The sequence below is a fragment of the Marmota monax genome, unplaced genomic scaffold (genome assembly GCF_021218885.2).
Source record: "Marmota monax isolate L192 unplaced genomic scaffold, Marmota_monax_Labrador192_F-V1.1 WCK01_AAM20220418_F8-fsc00019, whole genome shotgun sequence".
Lineage (NCBI taxonomy): Eukaryota > Metazoa > Chordata > Mammalia > Rodentia > Sciuridae > Marmota > Marmota monax.
This window is the reverse complement of record NW_026695242.1, coordinates 14,455,216-14,467,526: the sequence shown is the minus strand read 5'-3', so window position 1 is coordinate 14,467,526 and position 12,311 is coordinate 14,455,216. Positions and strand designations below refer to the sequence as shown.

At 34.8% G+C, this 12,311-nt stretch overlaps 1 protein-coding gene across 1 annotated transcript in view; it reads left to right on the top strand.

Moving 5' to 3' along the window:
* The window catches only part of Reep3 (receptor accessory protein 3), a 91,720-nt gene extending 83,054 nt beyond the window's left edge, over positions 1 to 8,666 (top strand). The window contains exons 7-8 of the mRNA XM_046419644.2: positions 4,456 to 4,601; positions 5,103 to 8,666. Of these exons, the coding sequence (XP_046275600.1) occupies positions 4,456 to 4,601; positions 5,103 to 5,159 (203 nt within the window). The 3' untranslated portion in view covers positions 5,160 to 8,666. The remainder of the gene's footprint in view (positions 1 to 4,455; positions 4,602 to 5,102) is intronic.
* Positions 8,667 to 12,311: the final 3,645 nt, after the last annotated feature.

The window sequence follows — 12,311 nt, the reverse complement described above, 5'->3', positions numbered from 1 at the left end:
ATCATTGGGATTACAGGTGTGCACCACCGTACTCAGGGGCTTCAGATTTTTGACAATCCAGGAACCCTTACAAACCAGTTATTAGTTCTACAAAGAGTACAACTGACCAACAAATACATGAAAAATATTTTCAATTTCAGATAGTCAGTATTACTTATTTTAATCACAGCTGTTTGATTTAAATAACGCTTTTAATTTCAATTAAAATAGCAACAATAGTAATTTTTGCTCGTTGGATTTGGGAGGAATGCTTTTAATTAACATTGCTTCATGTTGGTAACTGTTCCAGTTATCTGTTGCTGCATAACAGACCACCCCAAAACAGTGGCCCAGACAATCACAGTCACTTATTTTGCTCATGCATGTGGGGGATGAATGGACTCAGCAAAGCAGTTTTTGTTCAGGGTCTCATGCAGCTATGATCAGAGAGCAGCTGAGGCTGGAGTCATCATCTCACACATGTCTAAGCCAGGAAGAGGCAAACAGCTGTCTCTATGTTCTCTCTTGTGATCTCTGAGCTTAGTTTAACTCACCTGACAATGGAAGTTTCCAGAGTCAGAGTCCCAAGAGAAAGTGGCAGAGGTCCTTCAGTGTGACTTCCACCACATTTTTGGAAGCCATTTGTCAAAGTAGGTACAAAGGCCTGTGGGATTTAAGAGAAGGGAAAAAGAGTGTCAGGGAATTCATGGGTATTTTTAAAACCACCACAGAAAATGTGTTGAGATGCAAACACTCTTGTGCATGTTGTATGAATTTAAAATGGAATAATCCTTTTGGATGACAATCTGGCAGTAATCATCAAAATACATTCCGTTTAACTCAGCAAGAAACTTCGAGGAATACGTCATAAGGAAATAATCAGACAAATGTTCAAAGATATATATGTGAGAATGTTCATCTCGGACTGGGGATGTGGCCCACTGGTAGAGAGCTTGCCTCCCATACCTGGCCCTAGCCAGTACTGACAAAATAAAAAAATAAAGTTCATCTCATTTAAAATAACAAATATTAGAGGACTGTGAATATAGCTTAGTGGTAGAGTTGCTTGCCTAAGCGTGTGTAGGACCCTGGGTTCAATCCTCAGTACTGCCAAAAATAAATTAAATAACAAGTATTAGAACAAATCAAATTTTTGACAAATACCTTAGAAAAATTATTAAACAAAAAGGTAATTTATTAGCCATGAAGAATAATAATGTCAATATATACTTACTGATATGAAAATATATTCAGATTGTAAGGAAAATATTAATAATAAAACAGTATTGTGTTTTGATCCTATACTATAGAGACAGTTAGATATTGAAATGGACTAATATGTATAAAGTTATTTTGAATTGTATATTTGTTTTTTGGGGTTTTTTTTTATATTTTTTTAATTGTCAATGGACTTTATTTATTTATATGTGATGCTGAGAATCGAACCCAGTGCCTCACACATGCTAGACAAGTGCTCTACACTGAGCCACAACCCCAGCCCTATATATATGTTTTAATGAAGTATTTGGCTTGACTCAGTATCTTCCTTCTCTTCATTTGGGATTTTTATTAGGTTACTAAATTAAACTTGTCAATTTCACCTCCTAATAGACCCCGAATTACACTACTTTTTGTATCCTCACTCTTGGGACTATGTCAGTTCAGACCTGCCTGCTTAGGCTCCCTGTTTTCAGTCTTATCCATTTTAGGGGTGGTGGGAGTAATCGGGAATTGAATTCAGGGGCACTCAACCACTGAGCCATATCCCCAGCCCTATTTTGTATTTTATTAGAGACAGGGTCTCATAGAGTTGATCAGCGCCTCGCTAAATTGCTGAGGCTGGCTTTGAACTTGAGCTCTTCCTGCCTCTAACGCTCCAGCCACTGGGATTACAGGCATGAGCCACCATGCCCAGCCTATCCATTTTGATTCATTCTCCAAAGTGCAGTTTTTTACACAACCCAGATATCATGCTAGTCTTATGCATAAAATACTTCCAAGCCCCCCCCCCCCCGCCCCATTTCTTTTTGGTGAAGTGCAAATTTGATAGCATGGTATATTAGCTCCCAATCTTATTCTCCCACTCCATCATGCCCTAACTGTGTGGAATCATGAGCTCTTCAGGATTTAGCTTAGCCACTGTCTCCTAAAGGTCTTCTCTTGAACCTGAGTGAACCCAGGCTGAGTGAATTCTCCTTACTCCCTGGCACCTTGTCCTTATTTTCTATTTATAGCAATTATTACAGTATCGTAATGCCCATTTGACCCTGTTTCCCCTGTTGGACTATAAGTTTCTTGAGGGGAGAAAAAGGCAGCTGTGTCTTTTCATCATTGTATCCCCATACTTTAGTACATGACTCATACATAATAGAATTTAAACAATATTGTGGAATAACAAGTCAAACCATCTCTTTTCCTGAGACTATAATTAGAAAGTCAGTAAGATTTTTTTAGCTGAAATTAGAAAAGAAGGAAAGAATATGTTGTATAATCACCTTTTGAATGACATTCCAAATATTAATCATATAAGATAAGAGGCAACTAAAATGGCAAGAACTGTTTATTGAACTGTAGTTATATGCCACATCCGTGACCTTAGAGAACTTTCTGACTCTCCTTGACTCCTTATTGTGTTTTACCGTACTGGAATTGGGAATATTATGTAAGCACAGCAGTAGAAGAATAATCCAGATTGGGAATATAGCTGAGTGACCAAAGTATTTGTCTAGCCTGTGGGAGGCTCAGGGTTCTATCCTCAGCCCCTTAGTAATAAATAATCTAGAGATGACAGCCTAAAAACAATTTTTTCGGGTTTGTTTTCCTCAGTTATAGAAGTATAATTTTAAAATAAATACTTTGCAAATTAAAGGAAAAATGAAGTTTAGAATTATCTACAAGTCAACTTCCATGAGATATGATGATATTATTTTTATTTTTTTCCTTTGTTTATATGTGTGCAATTTTTCCCACTTACTACTGCATCAGGAACATTCTCACAGGCCTGTGACCCCAGGCGCTGACCTGGGCACACTGGCTTCCTCCTTCCAAGCAGTTTTACTCCTCTGCTGCCCTAGCCCTGGGCTTATATAGTCTCTTCTTCCCAGAACACACTTCTTTTGAACACTGCAGGAAAAGAAAGATCTTGGCCTAAATGACAACCAATTCTGCTTTCAACTCCTCCTTAATTTTTAGCCTAGACATCTAACAGCATAAAATCAGACTTGTCTAACATACAGTTAAAGTAGTTTACGTATCAGAGTAAGAAGCATATTAGCAACTCTTTGTGGTTTTCTTAGTGAGTTCACATTATTTTTTCAGTATATATTTTTTCACATGCAAGGAGTCTATCTCTTGCCTCCTCCTAAGCCCGGAAACCTTTCTACTTTTTCCTCACCTGATGATTTAAGTATGTATGCTTCTTATCTTTATTAAAGAAGAATTTGAAACTTCATGGGGCCTTTTAATGCCAGCTCTATCTATATAACCTACCCACCCAGTGGTCTGACTGCCTTAGATTGGCCCTTGCCTGGTTCTCTGTCCAGGACCCTCAGAAAACAGGGTCATTAGCATAAACATCACCGGGATACTTGTTAGAGCCAAAGATCTAAGCGCCATCCCAGGCCTGTTGAATTTCAAGCAGTCTGTATTGATAAGTTTTCCTGGTATCTCTTAATGTGAACTTGTGCTTCAGGGGTGATAAAGTTCTTGCTCCTCAGGATATTCTCAGACTTCCTCACAATACTGACCTAATTATCTGGATGTTTGCATGTGGCTAATAGTTAAGTCTTTATAGTTACACATAACAGCCTATTAGCACACCCACCATGTGCTCTCTCACTGACCTTCCTGATACTGGTTGTTTTCTCTTGACTAACATCTGTCATCTTAGCCTGTGGTGTTTCTAATTACTGTTGCCTGTCTGGCTGGGTTTTATCTCAGTGCAACAGGGTTGGTCTAACCTCCCCATCACCTGTCCCCATTGAACTTACCTTGCCAAAATTTGTAGCCCCTTTGGGTCTTCTTGGTTCACCTTACCATTCCCAGTCTTCACAAAAGAGATTATGTGGGGTGAGGGAATCTTAATTGTTAAAAGTCAAGGCACACATGACAAACTGAAACACACCAATGCTTGGGGTTTTCTTGAATTTATGAAAAAGAGAAAAGGTGAGAAGATACTTCACAATATGTCTCATTATAGTCTCTGGTTGTTTAACAGGATGCACGTGTCACTGCTCAAAAATAATTTAAAAAATGTATATTAAAAATAAGAATGGTCAGGGAATCCTAGAGGAAATGAGTTATGATCTTCTAGAATAGTGCAGAAGGCAAAGATTAATGGCAAGGGGCAGGAACACATTCCAAATGAGAGAGAAAGGGAACTGAGCAAATGCAGAATATGCAGAGAACGTCCACAGGTGAGCCAGTGCTGACTGGTATCCTTTTACCAAAACATGCTGTTTTTGACAACTTGTTTAGCTTATGGAATTCCACTAAAAGATGGAGGTGAAAAAACAGATGAAGAAGCGGATGGGCCATATTCAGATGATGAGATGTTAACACACAAAGGGCTTCGGAGATCACAAAGCATGAAATCTGTGAAAACCATCAAAGGCCGCAAGGAGGTTAGTCAAGTGTAGAGTTGTTTTTCTAATGATTGGGGTTTGGGGGTTTCCCTGCTGCATTATCATTTAGGGTATTAATGATCCATAAATGAAGAGTTGGAATGATAGAGCAGCAGTTGTATATTAAATTCTCTGGAAATTTTTTTTTCTGGGAATTTTAAAAGTGGTAAATTCCTAGTCTTCCAGTATAAGTAGAAAATGGTATTCCCACACAGCACGTCACATGGTTATCATGAATACCCAGTGCCAGCCTTGTGCTACTGAAAAAAATTAACTACATATTTTTGCTTTCAACCAACCCTACATGGTGAATAAATAGTAAAAGTATAATAACAGTGAATGTTTTATGAGTAAATAAGAAGTGCTGTTCTATACATGCTTACAAGATAATTTATTCTTTGTATCAGAAAGTTAAAAATTCCTATGATTGTGAACTGTTAAATCTTGTCTTATTTTTAAAAATAATCAGTCAAATTCTTAATAACACATTTCTCTCTTCAGGTGCGGTATGGTTCACTAAAATATAAAGTGAAGAAGAGACCACAGGTGTATTTTTAGTCATCTATACTTCAGATATCCTAAATAATGCTAATAGATCAACTTCATTTTCTAATATGATATATTCAGGATTTACATATTAAAATAGTTCTTGAAATTGTGGTAGTGATAGGAATTACTTTCATGAATTTACATAGCTTTATTTCTTTAACAATTACTTTCAAATATTGACTACAAAAGGTAGTTATGCAAGGCCTACTAATATATGTACATCAAAAACTACAGAAAAGCATGTTATCCATTTTCACATTCATCAACAACACTGAATGCCTGGGATATTAGATGAAACACAGACCCACACTATACTTGAAAAGATTCTTTATGGTTCAGGATACACTAACTTTTGTGGTGTTAAACATTGTGTTTACCTTTATCTATGTGATCTCTATCACATGAGGATAGTAAATAAATAGGCCTCTGATCAGGCAATGATATAACAAGGACATAATGTAAGATAATAAGGTATATTTTGTATATTCCTTTAATTTTTACTTTTATAATACTTTCTCGTTTTTCCACCATTAACTGAAATTTTTTGAAACAAATATTTGAAAACCAGGTATCCACGTAGCACTTTCCTGACTAGTTTTGCACACTTGAAAAATGTTTACTTATTTTACAACTGTACATTACTTTAAATTTTGTTGACACTGTATGCTTATTTGTCTTATTCTGACATGGCAAATTTATACCTTGAAATACATCATCTCCTTTCTGTGAGTTTCATTTGTTAAATTCATTGGATTTATAATATAAAAATATAACTAATTGTTCAATTATTACTATTTTAATTATTTCCTTTACAAATGAAAAGTTATTTTAAATATTAACCAGTTTTCCATAATTAGCTGTACAGTGTAGTTGAACTTAGTATATTTTTGTCAACACCAATTACATTTTCAGCTTTTAAAAATGGTAGCTTTTGTGAAATAGAGTTGGAGATTAGTATAGTACTTAGATCTCTTCTGATTCATAAAATAATCCAACAGCCAATCCATTCACAAGCTTGGCATTAATATGTGCTGCTGGTTTATAAATCTGGCATTGACTCAAATCATTTGAATATTTTTCTGGCTGAGATAATTCCCTGAAGATGAGTGCCGATACAAATTCAGACACCATTAATCCTGTATATCAGAAGTTATTTTAAAAAATGTTTTAATCCAAAAGATTTTGGAGGCTTTTTTAGGTCGAATTGATAAGTATGTATTGTGATCTCTAAGTCAGTATATTTTTGGCGATGGTTTTAGTGATCAGTAATCCAATTGTACAAGCTAATTTACTTGACTGTTTTGCTTATTTGCCCAAGAGAACACAGAGGGAGAGATTTGTAAGATCATTGACCTTTCTACCTTTTAAGAAAGGAAGCCAGTTGGTGATATACATTCAGGATCTCCTCAGAGTATTAGCCAAGAATTCTATGTTTACTCAGGAGTACCTTGAGTAAGGTATATTTAAGTAATATTAAAGACTAATATGGATGCAACTAATATGTTGCATCCATATTAGTATTTAATATTTTCTGGACTATCTCACATTCACACCAAATAAAACTTCAATTTTTTTTCCTCCCAAAATTTAACTTTGTGAACACCTCCATCTTTACCTTGAGTAATTTTTAGCCTCTTAGTTTCTGGAAGGACTCTTAATTCCTTTTCAAAATCCCTATGAATTCTAATTATACTGGACTTCTTAATATAAATGCTACACTGTGCTTGCTCTTCCTAGGCAGAGGCAATGTCATCTCAAATCGCCTGATAAGGTCATGTAAGTGACTTTGTATCAAGAACATTATCTATGGGGGCTGGTTGGTGCCATTTTACCTTTTTTAAATCTAATCTCAGTATTACACTTTTCCTGGTGGTAGAGCACATGCATAGCATGTACAAGGCTCTTGGGTTCAATCCCCAGCACCATAAAATAAAAATTAAAAAAGAATAAGTACTACCACAACAACAAAAAAGCACCATCCTTTAGTAAACTCATACTATTTTAAATTGAAAGAATTATTTATCTTGTAGGGTCAAAATGCTTCATCAAAGATACCTGTCTCACTAATGCAAAGTTCTTCTGTTTAATTACACTCCTTCATGTTCACAGTCCTTCCTCTGATATATTTCTACTGTTGTATCTTACACATAGTTGATACCTTTTTTATTTCCTATCATTTTCGTTTCATTTTACATTTCTTAGAGTTTCTGTCACCTTAATGTGTTTTAGCATTCCTTTTTTGATCTTTGTGAAATAAACTTACACATTTTTATTTCTTTTAAGGTAGAATAGGGCTCGCTCGCTCTCTCTCTCTCCTTTTAAGTTTACTGATTTTTTTTAAATGTAAATTTATCCTTAGACCACAGTGCCTTGCTTTTCTCCACTGCCCGTTGAGGCCTAGATATTAAGTGTTTTGGTAGCTGTTGGAATTTATTCAGAAATTATAGCCAGTATCTTATTTTACTATTTGTTCATTCAGTTTGCTCACTAGTACTTAACTGTTTCAAAAGTTTCTTTAGAAGTAAGAACTGATCTGTTCTTTAGGGTATTGTTTCTGGTGTTGCCTATCAGGCTAAGTAATAATATAAGCCCACCCAAGTCTGACATAAGATCCCCACCACACACCTCACTGTGTATGCATATTTGGCTAAAAAATAATACTGCCACCATTACTTATTATAAATACTTGACTACACTGTTTGATGGAACAAAATTATCAGTGAGTTTTCAGGGATCTTATTTCATATGTCACCACCAAAGATTTCTACAGTATTATAAAGTATGTAAATATTCTAATTCCTATAAAATGATGGTTAGATAAATATGTTTTCATTCTTTCTTTTTTTGTAATAACACGGTTTGTATTTTTGGTAAATGCTTGAAATTTTATATTATTAAAATATATTATTCTAATATTAAATACAAGTAAATTTTACTTTTTAATTGGAATGGGCTAAATTTTCTTTAATATCACGAAAATTGGGGAGCTTATATATATATTATATATATATATTAAATATATATATTATATATATAATATATATATAATAAATATATATATTATATATATATATAATATATATATATTTAAAAGCAATTTCCTGTGTTTTCTCCTGTATAGATTGATTCATCTGTAAAGCAATTAGGTAAAATTTGAGAAGATCATTCATTGTTATTGTGGTATGCAGTATATAATATGTCTTAGTAAACATCATTTGCAATTAAAGCTTTCTGAAAGGAAGGCACAGCTTTTTTCCTTAAATATCTTTAAAATTTAATATTTTAGTAGTATTCTGAAGATTTAATGTGTATTAGTGCCTTTCAAGCATTGACCATGACTTAATATTTTCTCTTTTATAACACCTTCTACTCTGTGTACTTTAACAGCTAAAAGAGAATAATTTACAAAATTTTAATGTCTTTGTAAAGGTTATCTTTATCCAAGTATGTGGGTAAATTTACAAGTGTATTTTTGGAAAACTTTAAGATAAAATAAACTAATTTTATTAGTGGCAATTTGTGTTTTGTTTTTTATGTCAGAATGCATATGTTGGATTCCATGAATTGGTATCATTTATTATTGAATATGTCTTGATAAAACAATGGGCATTATATACACACACAAAAGATTACAATCACAGCAAGTTATAAAAGTCATACCCATTCTGTAATGTTCATCCGTAGGACTACAAAAAATACACTGAATTGTTTAGTTTAAATTTTAGAAAGGGGAAAATTGGAAAAACAATGAGTACAGAAATCTTAACCATCAGTTGATTGGTTAGCTGCCTCAGACATAAAGCAGAAAACAAAATTCAGATTTATGTATCCTGAAAATATTCTGGGATTCCATCTGCTTGAAAGTAACACGTCTGTCTGCCTCACATTTCAGCTTTAGAGAGGAATCCTATGTTTAAAAAAGTTTCTTTGTGTTACTTCATTCTGATATGTAATATATGTTAAAGTGTTTCCAGATAGCATTTAAAATGGAGGTTTATTTCCATTTGTATTGATATATATTATATACATATGTATATATTTGGTGTGGTAATTCAAAGAGTTTAGAAAGTTAAGTGAAAATTCAAAAGAACACAATGAATAAATGAGTTCATTTTTTTCATTTTTATGAATTTATTTATTTATTTTAGTGTTTTATTCTTCCCTGAAGAGGTTCATTGTTCTTAAAAAAGAGGTTTGTGAAACAAAAATCATGTCAGAGGCTGATTCATTGTTCCTTGGAATACATTCTGCCTTTTTACCTATCCATCAAGATTGTAGCCTTGAAACACTCTCCATAGGGTTTGGTGTTGGTTGTGTTTAAATTGTTTTTTTACAAGATAATTATTTTATTTGAAAAATTTTTTAAATATTTATTTTTTTTAAGTTTTAGGTGAACACAATATCTTTATTTTATTTTTATATGGTGCTGAGAATCAAACCCAGTGCCTCATGCATGCTGGGCGAGCGCGCTACCACTTGAGCCACATCCCCAGCCCCTGATTTAAAATTTTAAAGCACAGGATTGATAATTGTCTATAAATGACCACGCTTAATAAAAATAAGAAAGTTACTATGCTTTCTCTTTGTTTACTTAACTATCCCATATTAAGAGAAAAAAAAAGGAGAAAGAAAAAGGATAGTATTTGGCATCATGTATGTGCAACTCGAATTAGCATCAATTTAAGACACTTCAAAGAAAGAAAACTACAGACCAATATCTCTAATGAACCTAGATGCAAAAATCCTCAATAAAATTCTGGCCACTCGGATACAAAAACTTATCAAAAAAATTGTGCACCATGATCAAGTAGGATTCATCCCTGGGATGCAAGGCTGGTTCAATATACGGAAATCAATAAATGTTATTCACCACATCAATAGACTTAAAAATAAGAATCGTATGATCATCTCGATAGATGCGGAAAAAGCATTTGACAAAGTACAGCATCCCTTTATGTTCAAAATTCTAGAAAAACTAGGGATAACAGGAACATACCTCAATATTGTAAAAGCAATCTATGCTAAGCCTCAGGCTAGCATCATTCTGAATGGAGAAAAATTGAAGGCATTCCCTCTAAAATCTGGAACAAGACAGGGATGCCCTCTCTCACCACTTCTGTTCAACATAGTTCTCGAAACACTGGCCAGAGGAATTAGACAGATGAAAGAAATTAAAGGCATCAAAATAGGAAAAGAAGAACTTAAATTATCACTATTTGCAGATGACATGATTCTATACCTAGCAGACCCAAAAGGGTCTACAAAGAAACTATTAGAGCTAATAAATGAATTCAGCAAAGTGGCAGGATATAAAATCAACATGCATAAATCAAAGGCATTCCTGTATATCAGCGACAAATCCTCTGAAATGGAAATGAGGACAACCACTCCATTCACAATATCTTCAAAAAAAATAAAATACTTGGGAATCAACCTAACAAAAGAGGTGAAAGACTTATACAATGAAAACTACAGAACCCTAAAGAGAGAAATAGAAGAAGATCTTAGAAGATGGAAAAATATACCCTGTTCATGGATAGGCAGAACTAACATCATCAAAATGGCGATATTACCAAAAGTTCTCTATAGGTTTAATGCAATGCCAATCAAAATCCCAACGGCATTTCTTGTAGAAATAGAGAAAGCAATCATGAAATTCATATGGAAAAACAAAAGACCCAGAATAGCAAAAACAATGCTAAGCAGGAAGTGTGAATCAGGCGGTATAGCGATACCAGACTTCAAACTATACTACAGAGCAATAGTAACAAAAACAGCATGGTACTGGTACCAAAACAGGCGGGTGGACCAATGGTACAGAATAGAGGACACAGAAACCAATCCACAAAACTACAACTACCTTATATTTGATAAAGGGGCTAGAAGCATGCAATGGAGGAAGGATAGCATCTTCAACAAATGGTGCTGGGAAAACTGGAAATCCATATGCAACAAAATGAAACTGAATCCCTTTCTCTCGCCATGCACAAAAGTGAATTCAAAATGGATCAAGGAGCTTGATATCAAATCAGAGACACGCCGTCTGATAGAAGAAAAAGTTGGCTACGATCTACATACTGTGGGGTCGGGCTCCAAATTCCTCAATAGGACACCCATAGCACAAAAGTTAATAACTAGAATCAACAAATGGGACTTACTCAAACTAAAAAGTTTTTTCTCAGCAAAAGATACAATAAGAGAGGTAAATAGAGAGCCTACATCCTGGGAACAAATCTTTACTCTTCACACTTCAGATAGAGCCCTAATATCCAGAGTATACAAAGAACTCAAAAAATTAGACAATAAGAGAACAAACAACCCAATCAACAAATGGGCCAAGGACCTGAACAGACACTTCTCAGAGGAGGACATACAATCAATCAACAAGTACATGAAAAAATGCTCACCATCTCTAGCAGTCAGAGAAATGCAAATCAAAACCACCCTAAGATACCATCTCACTCCAGTAAGATTGGCAGCCATTATGAAGTCAAACAACAACAAGTGCTGGCGAGGATGTGGGGAAAAGGGTACACTTGTACATTGCTGGTGGGACTGCAAATTGGTGCAGCCAATTTGGAAAGTAGTATGGAGATTTCTTGGAAAGCTGGGAATGGAGCCACCATTTGACCCAGCTATCCCCCTTCTCGGTCTATTCCCTAAAGACCTAAAAAGAGCATGCTACAGGGACACTGCTACATCAATGTTCATAGCAGCACAATTCACAATAGCTAGTCTGTGGAACCAACCTAGATGCCCTTCAATGGATGAATGGATAAAAAAAATGTGGCATTTATACACAATGGAGTATTACTCTGCATTAAAAAATGACAAAATCATAGAATTTACAGGGAAATGGATGGCATTAGAGCAGATTATGCTAAGTGAAGCTAGCCAATCCCTAAAAAACAAATGCCAAATGTCTTCTTTGATATAAGGAGAGTAGCTAAGAACAGAGTAGGGTCGAAGAGCATGAGAAGAAGATTAACATTAAACAGGGATGAGAGGTGGGAGGGAAAGGGAGAGAGAAGGGAAAATGCATGGAAATGGAAGGAGACCCTCAGAGTTATACAAAAGTACATACAAGAGGAAGTGAGGGGAAGGGGAAAAATAATATAAGGGGGACAAACGAATGTCAGTAGAGGGAGCAGAGAGAGAAGA